This window comes from Alexandromys fortis, unplaced genomic scaffold (assembly GCF_014885135.2).
Source record: "Alexandromys fortis isolate MF-2015 unplaced genomic scaffold, M_Fortis_MF-2015_v1.1 scaffold_31, whole genome shotgun sequence".
NCBI lineage: Eukaryota > Metazoa > Chordata > Mammalia > Rodentia > Cricetidae > Alexandromys > Alexandromys fortis.
In genome coordinates this window covers 7,755,088-7,777,900 of record NW_026067974.1, presented here as the reverse complement: position 1 = coordinate 7,777,900, position 22,813 = coordinate 7,755,088, and the positions used below count along the sequence as shown (strand labels likewise).

At 50.7% G+C, this 22,813-nt stretch overlaps 3 protein-coding genes across 8 annotated transcripts in view; 2 read left to right on the top strand and 1 right to left on the bottom strand.

Annotated features, from left to right (window-relative positions):
- Positions 1-22,813, top strand: part of Igf2bp1 (insulin like growth factor 2 mRNA binding protein 1) — a 282,681-nt gene that overhangs the window by 169,069 nt on the left and 90,799 nt on the right. The window lies entirely within an intron of this gene.
- Gngt2 (G protein subunit gamma transducin 2) lies at positions 9,205-15,054 on the bottom strand. Of its 4 annotated transcripts, none has more exons than XM_050157106.1 (4): positions 13,352-15,054; positions 11,042-11,123; positions 9,812-9,920; positions 9,205-9,448 (listed from the first exon to the last, which is right to left on the bottom strand). In XM_050157106.1, the coding sequence occupies exons 3-4, from the start codon at positions 9,893-9,895 to the stop codon at positions 9,323-9,325; spliced, it is 210 nt and encodes a 69-aa protein (XP_050013063.1). In that variant the 5' UTR covers positions 9,896-9,920; positions 11,042-11,123; positions 13,352-15,054; the 3' UTR covers positions 9,205-9,322. The 4 variants fall into 4 exon arrangements, with proteins under 4 accessions (XP_050013063.1, XP_050013062.1, XP_050013064.1 ...); XM_050157105.1 differs by lacking the exon at positions 13,352-15,054 and adding an exon at positions 12,123-12,267; XM_050157107.1 differs by lacking the exon at positions 13,352-15,054 and adding an exon at positions 11,642-11,660.
- Abi3 (ABI family member 3) lies at positions 12,746-22,451 on the top strand. Of its 3 annotated transcripts, none has more exons than XM_050157100.1 (8): positions 12,746-12,888; positions 17,921-18,088; positions 19,185-19,361; positions 20,710-20,795; positions 20,992-21,087; positions 21,286-21,437; positions 21,768-21,893; positions 22,135-22,451. In XM_050157100.1, the coding sequence occupies exons 1-8, from the start codon at positions 12,772-12,774 to the stop codon at positions 22,296-22,298; spliced, it is 1,086 nt and encodes a 361-aa protein (XP_050013057.1). In that variant the 5' UTR covers positions 12,746-12,771; the 3' UTR covers positions 22,299-22,451. The 3 variants fall into 3 exon arrangements, with proteins under 3 accessions (XP_050013057.1, XP_050013055.1, XP_050013056.1); XM_050157098.1 differs by having other exon boundaries at positions 21,283-21,437; positions 22,135-22,447; XM_050157099.1 differs by having other exon boundaries at positions 21,283-21,437; positions 21,771-21,893; positions 22,135-22,446.

The following is a 22,813-nucleotide window of genomic DNA, read 5'->3' as shown; positions in this document are numbered from 1 at the left end:
GAGAGAGAGAGAGAGAGAGAGAGAGAGAGAGAGAGAGAGAGAGAGAGAGAGAGAGAGAGAGAACAAACAAAAAAACAAAACCATTTCATTTAATTGGAGCTGGAGAAACATCGGTTAAGAGGGTTTGCTGCTCTTGCAGAGGACCCAGGTTCTATTCCCAGCACCCCCAAAGAAACTAACAACCCTCTATTGTAACTTCAGTTCCAGATAATTCAATACCCTCTTCTGGCCTCCACAGGCGACAGACACCGAACACAGTGCATATAAGCAAGACATTTGCACATGTAAAATTAAAAGGAAAAAAAAAACCTCACTGTATTGTTATTTTGTGGGGGCACGCCATGTGCGTGCATGCCCAAGGAGGAGCGCTGGCAGAGGCTAGAGGACAGCTTTCCCGCGTCACTTCTCTCCTTCCACCCTGAGTTTTGGGGACTGAACTTGGGTAATCAGGCCTGTGCAGCAAGCACTTTAACCTGCCGAATCATCTCACAGGTGGGGACTGAAATTTTGATGGAAATATTAAAATTGAACCCCTAATCCTGATCCGTGGAAGGCTGAGACAGGAGGACAGTGAAATAGAGACCAGTCTAGGCTATATAACAAGTTGCAGAACAACTTGGGATAAGTACTGACAAAGCTGGCTCAAATTCTAAACAAGACAGGCTTGGCGGGCGTGCACACCTTTAATCCCAGCACTTGGGAGGCAGAGGCAGGCGGATCTCCAAGTTGCGTTCCTGGGTATCCTGCCCTATAAAGCAAGTTCCAGGGCAACCAGGGCTATACAGAAACCTTGTTCAGAAAAAAAAATCACCAGAGCAAAGAAGGGCTTTAAGAGAAGGAAACAATATAGAGATTGCTCTAGAGACAGAAAAAGCCCTGGGCAGGAGAGAGCTTCCCAGGAAGCTGGAGTCTTGGGTGGCTAGCCTAAGGCAAAGGGTCTTTAACTTAGGGTGTGGCAGAGGGAGGGAACAAAACCTTTACAGAGGAGGGCTTGAGAGTTTTACAGTCGTGGTAAATTAGTGTAGCTAGGAACCTATAATCTCAACACTTGAGGGGCTGAGGAAGGAGGATCAACAGGATCAGAAAATAAAGGCCCATTCTCTGCTACTTAGTGACTTAGACACCAACTCAGGATACATTAGATCCTGTCTCGAAAAGGAAACAAGAGTACGCCTTCTCCCCAGCCCAGGAGCCTCTGAATTGCAATCACCTGGTCTCTGTGGAGCACTCTCATGGAGCACTCTCGCTTCTCTGACCCCTTCACTGCCCCTCCTCCTCTGGCCTAGGCGAGTTGTCTTGGTGCCTCCAAACTCTTATTTCTGGCCTTCTTCTTTCAAACATGCACAGCCCTCTTGAGCAATCTCCTCCAGTCAGGAAGATAGCTACCAGCCTTAATGACATGAGTAGGTACAGAGGGTGGGAGTAGATGCCTAGGGGACTCTCAGAGAAAGTGTGTGTGTGTCTGTGTGTGCACACACGCGCATCTCCTAACCACATGGCTCAGAGGCTGGCTACATCACACTGCTTTTCCTTTCTCCGAGCAGCCATCCTCAGGGTGGCCTGGGACTTGATTAAGGTTAGGGTCAGGTGGTCAAGGTCATGGAGCATAACAGCTGAAGATGAACGGATCGAATAAGATATTGAGGTTAGACCTTTTGTGGTGAGCCCAGAGATCGAAGACATTAGGCAGGTCTCTAGTTGCTTGTCTCCCTAAAATAGGCAGTGATTTAGGGGTTGGGTTGTATTCTCCAATATCTGTGGATCATGGAGAGACTTCTAGACAGCCATGATGTCTTATACCCTGCTGTCTTTAACCAAAAAACTCTTCCCGGTAAAAAAAGAAAGGCAATAAAACTTAAGATGAATCCTGGAGCAGACGTTAGTGAAAACCCTGGAGGAATCCAAGCGAGGTCTTGAGTTTACTTAATAGCATTGTACTAATGGTTTCTTAGGTTTTTTTTTTTTTTTTTTTTGGTTTTTCGAGACAGGGTTTCTCTGTGGTTTTGGAGCCTGTCCTGGAACTACCTCTTGTAGACCAGGCTGGCCTCGAACTCCCAGAGATCCACCTGCCTCTGCCTCCCGAGTGCTGGGATTAAAGGCGTGCACCACCACCACCCGGCTGGTTTCTTAGTTTTTGATTGTTTGTTTGTTTGTGTGTGTGCACGAGCAGGCCTTTCTGTGGATGCCAGAGCAAAGCTCTCAAGTGTTGATTCTCTTCTTCCAGTTCCTGGGGATCCAACTGAGGTTGTTAAGCTTGGCAGCCGGTATCTTTACTCATTGAAGTCTTTTCTCAGCCCCCTATTGTTTGCTTGTTTGAGACAGTGTTTTGCTGTGTAGCCCTGGCTTGCCTGGGACTCACTGTGTATAGAATGTGCTGGCCTGGAATTTCTTGGTAATTCTCCTGCCTCTTTCTCACGAATGCTGGGGTTACAGATTTGTACCACCACACCCATTGCTTAATTTCTTCATTTTAATAAATGCCATGGTCATATAAGAGATTACCATTGGGCAACTTGGGTAAGGCCAGAAGGGAATTCTGTTTTCGCAATTCTGCTACTTTTATGAAAATCCAATGATATTTCAAAATAAAACCATCAAGGTGGGGTGGGAACTGAAAGAAGTAGAGGGAGGGGAAACTGGTGGGGGTGTACGGGGGTGGTGCACGCCTTTAATCCCAGCACTTGGGAGGCAGAGGCAGGCGGATCTCTGTGAGTTCGAGGCCAGCCTGGTCTACAAGAGCTAGTTCCAGGACAGGCTCCAAAGCTATAGAGAAACCCTGTCTCGAGAAACATAACAAAACAAAAAAAGATCATGCTCATTCTCTTTCTGTGTATAAGCCAAATGCCTTTCATCTTTTTCTTTTCTTTTTTGAGACAGAGTCTCACATTGGTTTAGAATTTAGCAGTCAGCAAGTCAGTACACTGCCCAGTGAGCCCTAGGCGTCCACTTGTCTCTGCCTCCCCAACCCTCCTCCCTCTCAGAGACAGGGTCTCACTATCAAGCCCTAGCTGTCCTGAAATTCACTGTGTGGACGAGGCTGGCCTCCTGCCTCCTGGTTGCTGGAACTAAAGGCGTGGGTCACCATGTATGTCACCTCATGCCTTGCTGTCTCCTGCCGCCTTCTTAAAAACAAAAACATGGCTTTGGACTTGCAGAGTGAGCGCTTTACTGATGAGCCATCTCCCCCTCTCCTTTTTTTTTTTTTTTTTTCCCGAGACAGGGTTTCTCTGTAGCTTTGGAGCCTGTCCTGGAACTAGCTCTGTAGACCAGGCTGGCCTCGAACTCACAGAGATCCACCTGTTTCTGTCTCCCAGGTGCTGGGATCAACGGTGTGCACCCTCCCCAAGCCCGTTCTTGTTCTCTGAACCTGCTCACATGAGGCGTGGGCTCAAGAGGAAGGAGTGCTGTTGCCAGGGCCCAGCACCATACTTCCTTTGAGTGGAAGCTGTGTTTTGTGCTCAGACAGCTGATATTCATTATGGTATTATGGAAGCAGAAGTTGGCTATTGTGTGTACACTTGTAGTCAATCCCACATTCAAGAAGCTGGGGCAGGAGGATCTGGTGTTTACATATAACCTGGGCTACCTAGTGAGAATATCTCAGTAAAACAAAGCAAACAAGCTAGGCCAGTGGTGGCACACACTTTTAATCCCAGCACTCAGGAGGAAGGCAGATCCAGTCTGGTCGACAGAGCTAGCTCCAGGACAACAAGGGCTACACAGAGAAACATTGTCTTGAAACAAACAAACAAAAACAAAACAAAAAGAAGAAGAAGAAGAAGAAGAAGAAGAAGAAGAAGAAGAAGAAGAAGAAGAAGAAGAAGAAGAAGAAGAAGAAGAAGAAGAAGAAGAAGAAGAAGANATCCTGACATTAATTCAAGTCCACATGTCATAGGCATGACCGTGACTCTAAACACCTCAGCTCTGTAAGGAAATCTCGGCTTCCTGCAGCCCATGATAACATGAAGGGACATACACATTTTATGGGCCACTATCCAAGGCTCCCTGGCACTGTCTAGGCATTCCTAACAGTCATGCTGAGGGGGAAAAAACATGAAATGTTAGGGGGGAAGAGAAGGAGAGAGGTAGGGTTCTGGACTGTAGAATGGATGAGAGTGACCTCAGGCTGGGAAAGGGGGAAGCACCAATAAGCTCTGGTTGTCTAACATGCGTGACTTAAACTTCCTCTGTGTCATTTACCAGTATAACCACAGCTCTGCTTGAGGCCATAGGGTGAGGTGACCTCATCTCTTGAAATCCTCTGATCATTGTGGCAACCAGGGTCTCAGGGGATATTAAACACAACCCCAGTCAAAACGTGTCTACAAGTTCTCAATTTTTTTATCTGTGAAATGAGCACCTTAGAATCACCCCTTGGAAGAAATACAGTTCAGAGTGGAGCCGGGCGGTGGTGGCGCATGCCTTTAATCCCAGCACTCAGGAGGCAGAGGCAGGTGGATCTCTGTGAGTTCGAGACCAGCCTGGTCTACAAGAGCTAGTTCCAGGACAGGCTCAAAAACCACAGAGAAACCCTGTCTCGAAAAACCCAAAAAAAAAAAAAAAAAAAAAAAAAACTAGCTACTGGGTTCAATTCCCAGCACCCACTTGGCAGCTCACAACTGTCTAACTGCAGTTGCAGGGGATACAACACTATCATACAGACAGACAGACTTGCAGACCAAACACCAATGTACACAAAATAAAGATAAATAAATAATTTAAAAACAAACAAACAAAATAACCCTAGCTCAATAATTTCAGGTCTCCTGGAATCTGAGTTACAAGCAATTGTGAGCCAGCATGTGGGTGCTGGAACTGCATGGGCTCTTTGCAAGAGTAAGTGCTCTAACCAGAAAGCCATCTAGCCAGCCCTGCCTTGTTCTTTAAAATAAGAATCAGAATAAAAACATTTAAAAAAAAAAGAATCAGTCAGGTGTGGTGGCACATCTTTAATCTCAGGGGTATCTCTGTGAGTTCAAGGCCAGCTTGGTTTACTTAGTGAGTTCTAGAACAGCTAGAGCTATATTAATCTGGAGAGAGAGGAGAGAGATTGAGAATCTCAGAGCTCCTGGAGCTAGAGCTATAGGTGCTTATGAGCTAACTGCCTCATGTAGGTGCTGGGATCTGAACTTGGGTTCTCAGGAAGAGTATTAGTATACATGCTTGTTTTTGCTGTTCGTTTGTTTTTTTTTGAGACAGGATTTCTCTGTGTAATAGTCCTGGCTGTCCTGGAATGGTCCTGGATCCGTTTGCCTCTGCCGCTGAGACCTTGAGTGGTGGGGTTAAAGGCAAAGGCATGAGTCACCACTCTCGGCAGCACATGGTCTTAAAAATCACAGAACCCTCTGCCCAGTCCCTGATGTTTGGTTTTGCCTCTTAGCTTGGAGGGGTGTAGAATCTCCTTGGAGACTCACCTTGAGGTGTTTCTGGCAGAGTGTTCAGTCTTAACTGGGTGAATGATTTGCCCTCAGAGCTACTAACACCTTCTGAACGGTGGCCCAGATATAAAGATGTCTAAGGGAAAAGCAGTGATGCCTGCCGTGGCTTCTTCCTTCTGAGGATTGTTGACCACCACCACCATCCTCTGCTGACATTGAACACCAGCTTCTTCTGCCTTCCAAGTGGACTAAATGAATACTAATGACTCTCCAGACAGCTTCCGGGTCTTCCAACAGTGAGGCATCCAACTTTTGTGGACCAAGTAGCTACAAAGTTCTCAGCCTCTCTAACAGACAGATGGACACTGTTGGAATGCCCAACCCTTATCCTGTAAGCCAATCTAGCAAATCCCCTTATAATGTGTATACACGGTTATTGGTTCCGTTCCTTTAGCTCACCTGGACTAATGCAGCTGTCATTCACGAATACATGCTCTTCTTCCCACCAAGCAGATGTCAAGATCTATAAACGTTATTTCCCAAAGAAACTCTCCAAGTCACCCCCTCCTACTTATGGGGTCACTGTTCTTTATTTCACCTCTCCCTTGAAGGAACAATCACCTCTGAGTTTCCTCTCCAACCTTCCCTTTCCACTTTCGATCTTATCAAGAACAAACTTCTACTGGGTGTGATGGTTCTCCCCTGTGAGCACTGGGAGGTGGAGGCTGTGAATTCAAGGTCAGCCTGGGGTACTGTGCAAGGTTCTGCCACCAGTAAGTAAACAAACAAACAAGAAAAAAAAGTCAGTAAGTCACTCTCAGCAGGTAAAGTTGTGTAGCCCAACAAATCAGACCCTCCTGACCATGCAATCCACCACTAATGGGGATCCTAAGGACCTGGGACTTCCTCTTGGCATTTAGCTCACACCTAACTGCTGGTCTATTTAAAATATAGTTCTTGGGGCTAAAGAGATGGTACAGCAGTTAAAAGCACTTGCTGCTCTTGCAGAGGACACACGCTGGTGCCCAATACCAACATGGTGGCTAACAAGAGTCTATAACCCTGATACTAGGGAATCTGATACCCTCTTCTGACCTCAGCAGGCAATAGATATTTACATGGCACATAGACATACATGCAAGCAAAATACTCATATACATAAAACAAATACATCTGAACTTTAAAAACACAATTCAGCTGGGCATGGGGGTGAATGCCTTTAGTCTCATCACTCAGGAAACAGAAACAAATAGATCTTTGTAAGTTTGAGGCCAACATAGTCTAAATAGCAAGTTCCAGGCCAGCTAGAGCTACATAGTGAGATCCTGTCTCAAAAGAAAGCAGACCATAACACCAAAAAAAAATTTGAATGAGAATAGCCCATAGGCTCCCATATTTGAATGCTTAGTCACCAGGGAGTAGAAAGAACTGTTTGAAAGGATTAGAAGGATTAAGAGGTGTGGCCTTGTTGGAATAAGTGTAGCCTTATTGGAGGAAGTGTGTCACTCAGGGTAGGGTCTGAGGTTTCAAAAGTCCACACCAGGCCCAGTCTCTCTCTGCCTACTGCCCATGTATCATAATACAAAGTTCTTAGCTGTTGCTCCAGCACCATGCATGCAGCTATGCTCCCCACCATGATAATAATGGACTAACCTCTGAAACACTAAGACCCAGTTAAAGGCTTACTTTTTTATAAGAGTTGCCTTGGTCATGGTGTCTCTTCACAGAAATAGATCAATGACTAATACGATACATACACACACACACACACACACACACACATTTTTTGAGTCAGAGTCTCACTAGGTGTTCCAAGCTGGCCTCAAACCAAGCTACATCAACTTTCCCAGTGTTGGAATTGTATGCCACCATGCTAGGTGCCAAACCGGGGTTCTTTTTCTTTCTCCTCTCTGTACCTCTGTTTCAATATCCTTTTCCCAGGAGTGTCACCTCCATCTACTCATAGCATAAGCCTTCTGCACTCAGGTCTCCTAGGAATTACTTCCATCTGGGGACCCTTTCCATCCTCCCCCAGAACTCAGTGTGCCCATTCTGGATTAGGTAGCTCTTCTTGGGGGTTCCTGTAGCATCCCACAAACCTCTCTTATATTTCAAGGAGTACTCTGTACCATGAATGCTGGTCTACGATTCTTTCAGACAAGAGCTCTTGGCTAACAAGGCCTCAGAGTTGTGCCATGATTATATTCTCAGGCCTGAGCGGACCTGGCTGATCTTGTGTTAACTGAGCCAGTCCCTTGGATGCTTAAATACCTTCTTCGGCTTCTGTTTACCCTGAAGGGAAAGAAGAAAGTTCCTTTCTTTTTAGACAGGGTTTCTTGAGTAGCTCAGGCTAGCCTGGAGTGGACTATTTCTTTTTCTTTATATTTTACTTACTATCTGTTTTTAATTGTGTATATGTGTTATTTTTAATATTGTGTGTGTGTTTGTGTGTACATGCTCATCCCTGGAGCCCGGAAGCATCAAATCCCCTGGAGCTGGAGTTATAGGCAGTTGGGAGCCACCCAGTGTGGATGCTGGGAAGCAGACTGAGTCTTCTTCAAGAACAGCACTCACTCTCAACCACTGAGTTCTCTCTCTCTCTCTCTCTCTCTCTCTCTCTCTCTCTCTCTCTCTCACACACACACACACACACACACACACACACACACAGAAAGACCTTTTAAGTCTTTACCACAATCTCTCTTTGCTTCACTCCCTTTATGCTGCGCCCTTTTTGGTGGTCACCTTGACCTTCTTCACTGCCCTGAACCTGCATCTGCTCTGTGTTTCTGCATGGCCCTTGTCTCTGCAAGTTCTTCAGGTTTTCTCTGCCAAATCCCATGAAAATAAGAACCAACTAGTTAGCCGGGTGGTGGTGGCGGCGGCGGCGGCGGCGCACGCACGCCTTTAATCCCAGCATTTGGGAGGCAGTGGCAGGTGTATCTCTGTGAGTTCGAGACCAGCCTGGTCTACAAGAGCTAGTTCCAGGACAGGCTCCAAAACCGCAGAGAAACCCTGTCTCGAAAAACCAAAAAAAAAAAAAAAAAGAAAGAAAAAGAAAAAAAGAACCAACTAGTCTTGCTCATGCTCTGTCTGTACTACCTAACACACTAACATATAACAAACACTCAATACATTGAATAAACCATGTAATCAAGACCCCCCAAAACCTCTCTCTGTCTTTAGGCCACCCCAGCTAATGCATTTTTTTTTTTTGTTTTGCTTCTTATTTTGTCTCCTTTTTTGAGACAGGGTCCTATCTAGCCTAGAACGGCCACAAACTTCCGATGTAGTAAGTATGACCTTGAATTTCTGATCTTCCTGCCTCTAATTCCCCAGTGCTGACACCAGACAAGGCGCCAGGCCTGGTGTATGTGGTGTTGGGGATAGAACCCTGGGTCTCCTGCATGCCAGGCAAGCACTCTGCCATCTGAGCTTCTACTCCATGCTGTGGTCTAAATAACTAGGAAGAGGATATCGGGGTAGGGCATGGGGCAGGGGAGCCCTCATCCCAATCTTTAGCCCAAACTACAGGGAGGAAGAGAAGAAAGGTCAGGAGTGGGGCCCTTCTAGAAGGAGCGAATGCCCTCTGGGGTCTCAGGGCATTGCAGGCTATCTGCTCAGTGGTAAAACTTTCTCCAGGTGGTGTCATCCTCCCTACCTCCAACTCTACATTCTTCCTGGCCACATGGCCCAGTGGCGGCTGCTCCCGGTGTCCCTCTACCCCTTGCCCCACCATAAGCAAAGGCAGGAAGGTGGAGAAGGCAGTTGGAGGACAGGGTGGGAAGCAGGATTGAGAATGGACTCAGTGTGTATTTTTTTTTCTTCAGCATCTTTATTCATTTTATGTCTAAGAGGAGGTAAACGTTGGTCGCCTGGGTGTCCCAGCACACTAGGGCCTGGCTGACGAGGGACAGGAAGAAAGGGGCGGATGTTCTGGGCCATCAGCTTAGCACACAAGTGCCTCTCTCCTTGAAGGGATTCTTGTCTTCTGGGACGCCTTGGAGAAGAGGGTCAGCCCCTGCTTGGGCCTGAACATAATCCTTGATTTCCTTTCCTGTCTTGGAAATCTGTAAGATGACAAAACATGGTCACAGCTCTTGTTTGTGTCTCATAATCTACGACTCGGCGATCTTAGAAAAATGGTAAGGTAGGGCTGAGGTCAAAGAGGAAGAAGCTGGCAGAGAAAGGCGGGCAGAAGGGCGAGTCCCTTGCCGGGATGCCTGGCCAGCACAGCCTGGAGACAGGGCTGGACACACTGGGCTCCCCAGAGCTCTCAGCCTCTCCTCTGTGCCCAGGAATGTGAAGGGGACCCCCCAGCTGTCTTCTAGATCCCACCCCAGTCCAGAGATAAGTCCCGGGCCTAGCGTCTCCTCTGCATTCCCAACAGAGAGAGAGAAAGAAGGGGAGAGGAGGCGTGACTGGAGGCTCACCAGATCGCGAGGGTTCTTCACTTCCTTCTTCAGCTGCTCCACCTCCATCCTCAGCAGCTCTTTCTCACTGAGATCCTGGGCCATCCTGCCCTCGAGGGAGAGCTGTGCCCTGACAGGATCCGGCAGTCATCAGCACTTCCCCTCCAGGCTTCCAGTTCCACACTCTTCCTGACCACACCCCCCAATCAAGGCCCCTCATTGGCTAACATTTCCCTCCACCCTTTGTTCTGTCTAAACAAAGGCTTAGAAGAAGTGACCAGTCAGATAGGGATAGCTCAGTCTTTGCCCTTGGAAAAGAACTTTTCTAAGGAGGAAACAGAAAAGGAAGGGGAAAATGGAGTTTAAGTGGGGAAATTTGGGGCGAAGAGTGAACAGGTAGGTGATGCTCAGTCTCTAGTTCTGACAAGGGACAGTCAGTATGCCTCACATTAAGACTATGGGTCCAGCCAGAGGCCAGCTATGACCCCCAGCTCTGCTGCTCCCTCCTAGTATGACCTAAGACAGGTCACTTGGCTTTTCTGAATCTTAGTTTCCCCATCAACAAAGGAGTACGTAATAGTAATGTTGCTTTTATTCTTTTGAGACAGTGTCTCGTGTAGCCCAGGCTGGCCTCAAACTCTCTCTGTAGCTGAGGTTGACTTTGAACTCCTGATCCTTCTGCCTCGACCTCCTGAGTTCTGGGATTTCAGCAAGCACCACAGCACCTGGAGTGTGTGCTGCTGAGACTGGAACCTGGCTTCAAGCATGCTAGGCAAGAATCCTATCAACTGATCTACACCCCTGACCCCACTGTTACTGTGAGAACTAAGGAGACAATGCATGGCGGTTGCTGGAGAGATGGCTCGCCATGTTGGAGCACTTATTGCCGTTGCAGAGGACGAGGATTCCCAGCACCCACCTGGTGGCTCACAACCATCCACAGCCCTAGTTCCAGGGGACCCAACGCCCGCTTCTGACCTCTGTAAGAACCAGGCATGCATGTGACACACACATATACATATACACATGCAGACAAAACACTCATACACATGAAGTAAATGAGAAAACAATGCACGGGAATCATTGTCACACTGTCTGGTACATACTGGCCAGGGCACATTTCCTATTTTTATTTCTGACAATGGTATCATTGCCATCATCACGCCATGGTAACCCAGGAGAATCAGCCTGGTGCTTAACCTTAGTTAACTAAGACTAGATCCCAGACCGGTGCCCCCAAAGCCTCCTTACCTGTTAGCACTCTCTCCAAATCACCAGTCCAGGACCAGACGCGATGGTGTTTGAACCTCCTAGTGCCTCATCAGCTGAAAATCTTCAGATAAAGCAGATGGTCAGCCAAGCCTAATCGCTAATGCCTAAGCTGATCATGGGCTCAGGGGGGGTAAGTCCTGATCCGCCCAGTTCTTCACTCTTCCACCGTAGACACTGGCGGTCCATCCACAAAGTGAAAAACAGGCCACTCCATTGTAGGCCCTGGACCGCACCAGCGGCTCTCCTTTGGTGACTCCCGCCATGCCATGCCCGCCTCACAGCCTCCCTCCACATGCTCCTATTGCCTGCCTTTCTCCATCACAGAGCCTGCTCCAAGCCTGTTCCTCCCCAAATGGATCCAGAAGCTCTGTGTCTTCCATTAGGGGGTTCCATAATTTCACCTTACAAGGGTCTGTGGGCTCAGTCTTCATTCACTCCGTAAAATCATACCCTCACCTCCAATGCTCACTGTTTGATTCCAGGGCCTGTATCACCCTGATGCCATGTCCTGTCTTCTAGGCCTCAAGCCCTCCCTGGTGTGCGTGCTGGGCTCCCTTGTCTTCAGCTCCCAACACTCACCGACAACCTGCTCTTCCCCTCTGCCTCTCCCAGGGCTACCTGACAACTGTGACGCTTATCAGAGCCAAGCTCCTGCTCTGGCTGACATTTGTCCAATAGCAAGGGATCTCTTGAGGGAATGTAAGGAACCAATGTGGTCAGTGTGAGGGTTCCTCTTCTGGTGGGAGGATGACAAACTGGGAGAGGGAGGGGCCGTAAGAGGCCATCTTTGCCTCAGGATCAAGTCCCACTCACAGCTGGGCGCCCCAAGAATTCAAGTTTAGGACAGAACATCAACCCATCCAACGCCTCGTTAATACAACGAGCCCCACTCAGCACTCTGTCCACCAGTGATGCCTCAGATCCTATACATCCATCTAGATGGTATTATCCCACATCCAGGGCCTCCCTGTCGCTCATCTGAGTCCCTCATACTTCTCATTGGGTCCATTTCATCTTCTACCCACACCAGGCACAAAACATGGGTCACAGGACTTCCTACCTGGCCCTTCACAGGCTTGCCCACAGTTCTCCAGGAACTCTAGACATGTCTTCCTGATGTCTAACCCTGATACTTCTTGCTGCTGCATGGGCTGTTTTCCATAGTTGCTGCACTGCCAGCCCGGCCGCCCGCCCTGTGTGACTTATCTCCACATCCCATCCACCCTCCACTCCCCCATCCCTTGGTGACTCATCCCCAAGCTTCCCAAGGAAGCCCCCACCCTCTGCCCTTTCCTCCCCTCTTCCATGAGTGGAAAATCCACCCCCCATAGCCGGCCAGCCCCTTCCTCCTGTCTCTATTACCCCATCCCCCCATCGGTTAGCTTCCTCTCCAGGACCAGGGAGCAATCACAGATGCCCTGACCTTGGCTTCCTTTGCCTGGTGAGATTGGGAGGCTGAGCCCCCAAAACAGACCCGTGGCTTCCCCCTTCTCCTGAGCACGGGGACAGAGAGGCCCAGGCCCGGGACCCAGGGTCTGACTTCCTCTCGTCCCGGAATGAGCATGCCTACCCTTTGCAGGCAGGTTTGGGTCTCTCACGCAGAGGAAACCAAAAGCAGTGAGAGGGAGGGAAGGCAGAGCGGCCAATCAGGGGCAGGGTGAGGCTCAAAACCAGCAGGCTCCCCAGGGAACCCCACCGAGGCCCGAGCCATGGCGGAGCTGCAGCAGCTGCAGGAGTTTGACATCCCCACGGGCCGGGAGGCTCTTCGGGGCAACCACAGCGCCCTGCTGCGGGTGGCCAACTACTGCGAGGACAACTACGAGCAGGTAAGTGGAAGGAGCACACACCAATGCACCCCTGGACGGGGCTTGCCGCCCAGTCCCACTGGCAGGGTCATCTGACAGGTGTCTGTCCTTGCCTTGGCTGAGCAGTCTTCAGGCATCAGCTTCATCCCCGTTTCCCAAGCGCAGCCACTGCACTTGGTCTCTCTGACACCACCTCGGCGGTAGAAGATGTGTACACATCACGGTATATACACTCTGCTCTCCCACCTTGCTCCTCGACTCTTACAAAGACCTACAAGACCCTTTCCTCTCACAGGTGCCGGGACCATCTGCAGGCTGGCTTTAGTGGAGTCGCAGGAAACTTCACACACACACACACACACACACACACACACACACACACACACACACACGAGTTTGTTCCTCGATGTTTGAGGGGGAACAGAGGAGAGTCAGAGCAGGTCAGAATGAGGGAAGAGATCTGGTGCAGAGGCAGGGGACTTACAGTCTGACTGCTGAGAAGTGAGGACGGAGGGAGGCGCCACAGAGCAGTCTAAAATTTTTATTTAGCTGGGGTTTTTGAGACAGGGTTTCACTGCATGGCCCAGGCTGTTCTTCAATTCTCTGTAGCTCAGGCTAGCCCTCTCAGTCGTCCCTCGGCACTGGGTTTACAGGCTCCCACCACCTCACCTGGCTGTTGTTTGTGCCTTGTCATTTTGTTCCGGTTGCATTGCGAAGGGCGCCCAGGGCAGTCTGGGAAGTGCTTTTCTGCTGAGCTAAGCCCCAGTCCACCCTGAAGTAGCCTTGCTGATCTCCTGCTGGCTCCATTGCATTGGTTCCTGGGGAAGGAACAGGGGCAGGGGACTGAGTAACTGCCCACCTGTTTTCAGTCCGTCCTCAGAGCCACCTTGTGAGACAACGGCTAGAATTCTGGGTTTAGAATGTGAAAAGAGCCACTCACGGAGGGAAGTGACTTGTCTAGGGTCACCCGGTTGGAGACTAGCAGAGCCAAGCGTGGCCTCCCTGCCTGCTCACCTGAACTCTTTTCTCTCCATTCTTCTGCCTGTCTGATATAGTGTGTGACTTGGGACACTTTGTCTGCACTCTTTGACCTTGGTTTCCTCTGCTCTAGTAAGAGTGGGGCGGTGGTGGCACACGCCTTTAATCCCAGCACTCGGGAGGCAGAGACAGGCGGATCTCTGTGAGTTTGAGACCAGCCTGGTCTACAAGAGCTAGTTCCAGGACAGGCTCCAAAACCACAGAGAAACCCTGTCTCGAAAAACCAAAAAAAAAGAAAAAGAAAAAAAAAGAGTGGCAGGCTAGGTCTGTGACCTCTTACTGCTGGCCAAACTGTGAGACAACACGAGGGGCCTCATCCTACAGTAGGGGGGCTGGGAAGAAAAAGGGAGCAAGCGCCTGTGGGAAATGGCAGATGGGGAAGAGGCAATGGTAACTAAGTTTTCTCCATACCTCCCACAGCCTCTTTCTGTCCCTGCCCCAGTCCTGTGAGGGGATCACCAGTCCCCCTTCACAACGAGGAAGCTGAGGTTTGGAAAGGGTTAAACTGTATTTCCAGAAGCCTCCAAGATAGTCAATGGGACAGGATTCAAACTCAGAATTGTAGTTGGCTGTGGTGCCCTACCTGTGATCTCAGCACTTGGGCGGCTACGGCAGGGGATCTCCAAAGCGTAAGACCTGCCTTATAATTTCTACATAAGTGAGTCCAAGCTGATCAGGATGACAGAGCAAGACGCTACCTCAAGGAGATCACATCAACAAATCAGAACCCCAAACAAAAAAGCAGCCAGGAGTCTAACTCAGAGTCCAGTTGCTAACCCTTCTGTGTCATTCTGGTGTGTGTGACGCTGAGTGACCCGCCTGTAGATGAGGTGGCATGTGGTTTCTAAACCAGCTTCCCCCCCCCCCAGCACTCAGGAATGCTCCCCTGGCAGGGATGCTGCTTCTGGTGGGTCCAGTCCCAGGTGTACAATTGGTGTGTACATAGGATCTGATGCCACAAGGCTGAGTCCTTGGTCTTCCACCTATTGACTTAGGAATCTATGATGAGTTCCCCGTTGGTCTCTCTCTCTTTTTTCCCTTTCTTTCTCTCCTTCCTTCTCTCCTTCCCTTCTCTCTCTTTCTTTTTTCTTTCCTTCCTTTCTTTCGTCTTTTTTCCCTTCCTTCCATCCTTCCCTCCCTCCTTCCTTCTCTTCCTCCCTTCTCTCTCTTTTTCTTTCTTTTTTCTTCCCTCCCTCCCTCCTTCTTTTTTCCCTCCCTCCCTCCCTCCCTCCCTCCTTCCTTCTTTTTTCCCTCCCTCCCTTCCCCCCTCCCCCCCTCTTTTTTTTCTCCCCCCCCCCCCCCCCCCCCCCCCCCCCCCCCCCCCCCCCCCCCTCCTCTTCTCTCTCTTTTTTCCCTTTCTTTCTCTCCTTCCTTCTCTCCTTCCCTTCTCTCTCCTTCTTTTTTCCCTCCCTCCCTCCCTCCCTCCCTCCCTCCCTCCCTCCTTCCTTCCCTTCTTTCTTCCTGTTCTGCTGTTTCACTCTATAGCTCAGGCTGGCCTTGAATTCAGGACGCCTGCTGCAGCCCCAGAAGACTGGGATTACAGGCCTGTGCCACCATTTGGGGGTGGGTGGAGTTGCTTCTCCAGGGTGGGTTACAAGTATCACCTGGAAAGAGGTCCTGAAGCATTTGCCAAGGGCCCTTCACCCTGTAAGGAGGGTGGGATGAATGCAGTGGTTCTTGCTGCTATTACCATTTCAGTAGTGACGGAACCCACTCTATGGAGGGGACAGCCTTTGCAAACACACTCAACATATCAGAAGCCCTGATCTGGGTTGGAATCCCTGGATTCCTTTGTGCAGAGCTTTGGCTCCCAGACCACACAATCAATGACCATCCCTGCCTGTCTACAGAAGAAAGCTTTGGGTGCTGTCTTCAATAAGGTCTCCATCCCATCCTTCCCCCACTAACCAGATGTCAGAAGTCCGTGGGGAATAGCAGCAGGCAGATGAGTGTAGGGTTCTCAGTCAGGGTTGACTGAGTGTATAATAGGGTCGTTTGCATAACAAACGCTCAGCTTAGATAAAAGATCCCTGATCCTTGCTCCTCCAGCCCTAACTGTGAGCCAAGATCAAAGCTAGGTTAGAAACATCTGGGCTGGAGGTACCCAGAGCTGGACCCAGACAGACACTTCTTGTTTGGGTCGCTAAGTCCTTGTGCTGTGCTGGGGAGGGAACTTTCCAGGAGCAGAGGAGCCCTTTCTTCTCACCCTTTAAACAAAGATCTAGAACAAAGCCTGTAATCCTTTCTAGCTTCTTTGCCTGTTCAAGGCTTTGGGTGACATATGCTGATGAAATGTAAATGTTATTGCATATGCAGATGACATGCAAATTGGCACACAAATGAACATCGGTTTCCCGCTGTCAGAACAGAAAAGTGGGGAGGGGAGGACCATGGCATGGGTTTTCCAGAAGGTTCTAGTTCAGGCTACAGGAGAGGACTCCAGAGCTCACTGAGGACACAGCTCTGGTAGTTCTGGTGAGAGGGCCTGTGGCATACACAAAGTTCCAAGCCAGGAGGCCATAGGGTGTGCCTCCTTGCCTGTCCCTGTGGGTACACTGCCTCTTCTGATTACCTCATCTCTGCCCGCCCCTCACCCCTGAAAGGGACAGACTTTACAGCAGCAAGCTCATGATCAATGGGGAAGGAGGAAGCTGTTTGGGGAACCAAGAGAACCAAGAAGGTTTATCCAGCCCACCCAAGTCTGGTCTGGAACCAAAAAAAGGTCTTGTCTTTAGCCACTCTCTGGCTACCTCTTTCCCACCGGCTGGCAGTGTGACACCGGCCAGTGTCTGGCGTATAATAAGAAACCGCTCAGCTAGCGTTGGCTTCCCCTTCCACCTGCCAGTCAACAAACGTGTAGCGTATTTATTTACTATCTCCTGTGTGCTGGGGACTGTGTCAGCAGAGACCGCAGGATGGAATGAGCCAGCTTTTTGGTTTTCAGGGTGCTATCTGCCTGGGGGCGTGGTGAAGGGAGAAAAAAAAAAGAACTGGGCAAGTATGATAAGAAAGGTGAGCTGGGTACAAGTTTAGGGTGGCGAGAAGAGTGGAGAAGCTGGGATCATCTCGTGAAAAGAACACTGAGAAGTACAAGCACCGCTGGGCGGTGGTGGCACACACCTTTAATCCCAGCACTCGGGAGGCAGAGGCAGGTGGATCTCTGTGAGTTCGAGGCCAGCCTGGTCTACAAGAGCTAGTTCCAGGACAGGCTCCAAAGCTACAGAGAAACCCTGTCTCAAAAAAACAACAACAACAACAAAAAGCACAAAACAAGCAAACAAACAAACAAATGCCCCCGAGGTAGGAACGATAATTCTAGCATTTTGGAGACAGAGACAGGAGAATCAGGAGTTTGAGGCCAATCTTGGTTGCACAGAGAGTTTGAGGCCTATACTAACTACATGAAACCCTGTCACAAAAGAAAAAAAAAAAGAAAGAAAAGAATCATATTAGAAAGCTGTCGGAGGGAAGGAGAGAATGCCTTCATTTGGTTCTGGAGTCCTTAACTAAGTTTCCACACATCTGCCTGCGGATTGGGGCTGAAAAGTTCAGGGTCAGCTAGGGGCTGCGAGACTCCTAGACTCACTCCAAGGAGACTGGTTTTCAGGTTTAGGGTAAGGGTGTGATGTTAGTTGGTAGGTTTTTAAATTTAGTTATGACTCCTCAGGCCAGCATCACCTCCCCCTTTCCTCTCTGCTCCTCACCATCCAGCCTGCAAAGAGGCACTTGCTGAGGTAGGCAGTAGGGTCCCGGCCTCTCAACTCAGGCCTCACCTCAACTCTTGGAGGAGAGGACTCCTCCCCCATCCCTACAGCCAGTTCTCTCAGGCTCCAGACTCCTTTTCCTGATGCCCCTTACAGCAACATCATCCTTCCAGAAGCTACCTCAAGCGTCTGAGAACCGCAGCAATTCTCCAAGCTGAGCTCTCACCTTAGACTCTCTTCTGGTCCCATCAGACCTTACCTCGGAAGCAGTGGAATGTGCTGGCCTCAGGCCAAGGCTGTGTGTATTTCAGGCTACAGACAAGCGGAAGGCACTAGAAGAGACCATGGCTTTCACCACCCAGGCCCTGGCCAGTGTGGCCTACCAAGTGGGTAATCTGGCTGGGCACACTCTGCGAATGCTGGACCTTCAGGGTGCTTCCCTGCGGCAGGTAGAGGCCAAGATCAGCACACTGAGCCAGGTAAGGGTCTGGAAAGGGATTCCCCTTTCAGCCCCAGCTCTTCGGTCCCACTCAAATATTCTCTACAAGAAAAGTCTCTTGCTTTTCTCCAGAGACATATACCACCAACTTGACTATAGAATGTTGGCAGTGTCTGAACTCTGGAGACCTCTGTCACGGCTGTGCCTTAGTGGGGTCCTTGCTACCCCATTAGGTGCAAAGTTCTCTGAAAGCAGACCCCCCCATATTGTCCTTGATATCTAAAAGCTTTATCTGCTGCTCACAGTACCTGCAGGGAGCAGGAGAGGCTAAAGGCCATCATCCTGTTTTCATTGAAACATAGGCAGTGATTACTAAGTGTCCTGCACTCAGGCTAGGCAAGCCCATCTTCAGTCCCAGGGAGTCCCTGCCCTTGGCTCATAAATACTCTCAGCCTTCCTTCCTGGATTCTTGACCCCACAAGGCACATGCATTAGCCAAATTATGCTTTTGGTCTGACCACAGGTCCCCAAGGGGCAAGTGTATGGGGTGTGTCTTCCTCTTCCTCCTGAAGACCCAAGGTCCCATCCCTCAAGGCCTGAGGGAACATTCCAAGAGGAAGCTAATTCGCACATTTGTCCCCTAAAGGGGAGAGCTGATTAAGTTACAGGTCTCTGCCACCTCCACGCTAGGCCCCCCTGCTCCAAAGGCTGCCCTGTCCTTCAATCCCTTCCCAGCATCCCCAGGGATGTTGTTTTTCCCTTTTCTTCTGTTTCCTGCACAGCTAATAATAGCCCTCATTCTCTTCTACCAGGAAGTTGCTCCCAAGTGGCTCCATCCTCTGCTACTCTTTTCCCAATTGCTGTATGGCCACAGGGACAAAACTGGCTTTCTCTAGGTTTCCCTACTTCCCCTGGTCCCCATTCATTCCTCCTCCCTTCTTTATTTTGAGACAGGGTCTCAACTATGTAGTCCCAGCTGGCCTAGAACTTAGAACTCATCATATAGACCGAGCTGATCTTGAACTCACAGAGCTCTATCTGCCTCTGCCTCCTGAGTGCAAGGTGTCTCCCTCTCTTAAAGGGGGTGGTGCTGGGCAGGCTGCCCCTCACTGTCGCCTCCCAACCCTGTCATGCAGATGGTGAACATGCATATGGAAAAGGTGGCCAGAAGGGAGATTGGCACCTTAGCCACTGTCATGCGGCTGCCCCCTAGCCAGAAGGTCATCCCTCCTGAGAGCCTACCGCCCCTCACCCCCTACTACAGAAAACCCCTCAACTTCAGCTGTTTGGATGACATTGGCCATGGCGTTAAGGTAAGGGGAACTTTGCTCTTCCCCACTGTCCACCCTCTCCTGCCATGGGACTCCCTCCTGGCTTCTTTCTGAGCTCTTGGCTCCTGTGTTATTTCACAACCCCTTCCTTTTTCCAGCTTCCATTTGGCCAGGAGTCACGGCCTAAGCTCCTCACCCTCCCAAGGTCCCTAGCTGCCCTCCTCCCTGTAGTCACTCAGCTTGCAAAGATCATGAGCTGTCCCTGCCCCCCACCCAAGGGTACTGGGTGTGTGTGAGAAGGGGAAGAGGGGGAAGGGAGGGTGTCAGGACATGCATGAGAACCACTTCTCAGCCACATGAGAACAGCAACTTCCTCTGTCTGGGGGTTTGAGGTCATGACTCTAAGAAGTCACCCCAGAATGCTGGCGGTAGGGGCAGGAGGCAGCAACAGAAAGCCGGCTTGGCGGAGGGGACACATCTCATTGTCACCACTGCCACCTATCAGATTAGATTAGAAACTTTCCTGGGTCTTAACCTCTTGATATGATGGCAGCCCCTGGAAGGGAGAATAAAGAATACGTTCCTTCAGTTCCCATGGCCCGGGAATTCTTTCTGCTGTCCAACATCCTTCTTTTTCTTTTTTTCTTTCGATGGTACTGTGGATGGAACCCAGGTCTGCTATAAGCCCAGCATAAGCTCCACCCTGAACTGTATGCCCAGCCTCCACCCTATCCTTTATGCCTCAAGTTCCCTTTATCTTGTCTCTAGTGGGGTAGGGTGAGAGAACATGGGCCCCAGATGCTCATCCTGGGGGAAGTCCCGAAGTTAGAGGTTTCTCTTGCGTTGGGAGTTGCCCCCTATCTTCGACTCTCCTAAGTGTCTTGGGTTCCGCCCTCCCTCTGCCTTGAATTTGGGAAAGTCAGTTCCTTAAGTTTATCGAAGCGTTGAGTGGGACGGTTCTGTGTGAGGTGTCTCCCCGCACCAGGCGTCTCCTCTGCTTTTGCTGGAGCAGATGTCATATCAGTTAAGGACCACCAAGCGACACAGATCCTTGCGGGTCTGAGACAGTGTGGGGGTGCAAGGGTCCATTCAGTCACTGTGGCGATGCAGAGGAAGTGGCGCTCAGGCGAAGAGTCTGTGCTATGGGTTTCTTTCGGTGGGGCGGCTTTGTGGGACCTGCTGCAGACTTAAAGGTCCTGTGGCTCAGGCAATGACACCCGTGTCTGGGGTGGGGGTGCGGGCTGAGCGGGAGGAGGGCTGGGAAGTGGAAGTAGGAACTTGCTGAGTCTGGCTAGCCCTCCCAGTTCTCATTCGCCCTCCCCCAATTCTTCTTAGGGAGGAGGGTGAGGATTGTTCCCCTTGCCTCAGATGTCAACCCTACCCCCTCTAGGACTTGAGCACGCAGCTGTCTCGGACCGGGACCCTGTCTCGCAAGAGTATCAAGGCGCCTGCTGCACCTGCCTCCACCACGCTGGGGTGAGACCTCAAGGCCACTCCTACCAGGCCTGCTCAGCGCCTTGTGGTTCTCAGCTGCTCCCCTACCCCTTGCCCGCAGCACCTGGCGCCTTGGTGCTCCTAAACCTGGCGCCCAGCTTCCCTTTTCACGACCCTTTCTCAACCCCACTTCTGCTCAGCAGTTTCCCTCTCCTCATGCCACCCTACTTCACCCCAGGAGACCACCCCGGATCCCCGAGCCCGTGCAGCTCCCAGTCGTGCCTGACGGCAAGCTCTCAGCTGCCTCCTCTGTCTCTTCCTTGACCTCGGTGGGGTAAGCCCTTGAGTCTAAAGGGTGGTAGACAGTAGGTGGACTTTAGAAGGGGCCTCCTGCCACACCTCTGGGGTTAAGGACCACTAGATAAGGAAAATAATTTGAGGCCAGATTTTGGGCTGAAGGGCTGGCTCCCTTGGGGACTTTGAGTGAAAAGGCTTCTGTCATCTGTGCCGCCCGTGCTCTGGTTTTTAGCAGTGCCGAAGGTGCCAGTGGGATCCCCCAGTCCAAGGGACAGGCAGCAACTGCAACCCCGCCTCCACCTCCAGCACCCGCAACCCCGCCTCCCCCAGTCTCTGCTGAGGTCTTCTTGCCGCCTCCCCCGCTGGAGGTGTCCCAGGCCCCTGCAGGTAAGAAGTGCCCACTTCCTCTACCCCCTCCACCCTCACCTTGAGATCCTTTTGAATGCCAGCCCTGTGCTCCTCAGGAACCTCAGGGGAACCAGTGATCTGAGCTTGTTTTACTCTAGCCCTATGTTTGAAGCTTCTCATTCAAAGTTAACTTTGACAGGACCTTTACCAGTTTAACCAACCTGCCTAAGGGTTGCCCAGCAGGGTCTGCCTACTCTGTGCTGAGTACTTCCAAGCCTCAATGACACTCAGATCCTAAGGATCCACCTGTGACACACACACACACACACACACACACACACACACACGCGGATCTTTTCTTCTTCCCAGCAGCAGAGTTGCCCCTGCCCCCACCTCCAGCTCTAGAAGGGGATGACCTGGGACTACTGCCTCCTCCGCCACCGGGTTTTGGACCAGAAGAACCCAGCTGGGTCCCTGCTGCCTACTTGGAGAAAGGTACTGTCCTCTTGGGACTGAGAAGCACCAGAAACTATTGCCAGGTTTCTGGCCTCTGTGGCTCTGACCTCCACTCTTCATCCCAGAGGCATTTGCTCTCCCTGCCAAGGTCTCTTATCCCCTTCATTTGAGCAGCTGGCCTGAGTTGGGGGAGGGGGACTGTGAATGCTCAGAAGCTCCCCCTGTGATGGGGGGGGGAACAGAGGGCGCACCTCACAAGTTTCCTTTCCTGCCCCTGCAGTGGTGTCGCTCTACCCATATACCCGACAGAAGGACAATGAGCTCTCCTTCTCTGAAGGCACCATCATCTGTGTCACGCGCCGCTACTCGGATGGCTGGTGTGAGGGGGTCAGCTCAGAGGGCTCTGGATTCTTCCCGGGGAACTATGTGGAGCCCAGCTCCTGACAGCCAGATCTGTCCCTGCACCGACCCAGCACTGCCTCAGTGGGCCTCCTGAGCCCCAAGAAGCCAGCGCTACAGTCAAGGCTGACTAAGGACCTATCTACCTCTTGGGCTGTGAACTGAGTTCAGTCCCTGCTCCACACGGCAGTGTGTGTGTGTGTGTGGAGGGGGGGGGGCTAGAGAGAGGTGGTACCCAGGAGATTGCAGCAGATGGGGTGGGGGGAGAACCTACCAAAAAAAACCCAAGAAACTAAAAGCCACGGATTTCAGGCATCTTGCCCAGAGGAACCCCTAGCTCATGAAGAGCAAATTGCCAGCTCTGAATAAAACTGCTGACCTCCTGATACTTGCCCCGCGGGGCTAGAGGGCCAGGGGGCCGTGATAGAAAGGGAGCAAGCTCTAGAACACAGTAGAGCCCTACGGAAGGACCCAGAAGGCCCGCTCTCCTCCATTTCAGCCCCTTTTACTGTTCCCACTAGACCCCGACGTCCCAGGCAGCCGTTCGCGGCTTCTTTCCC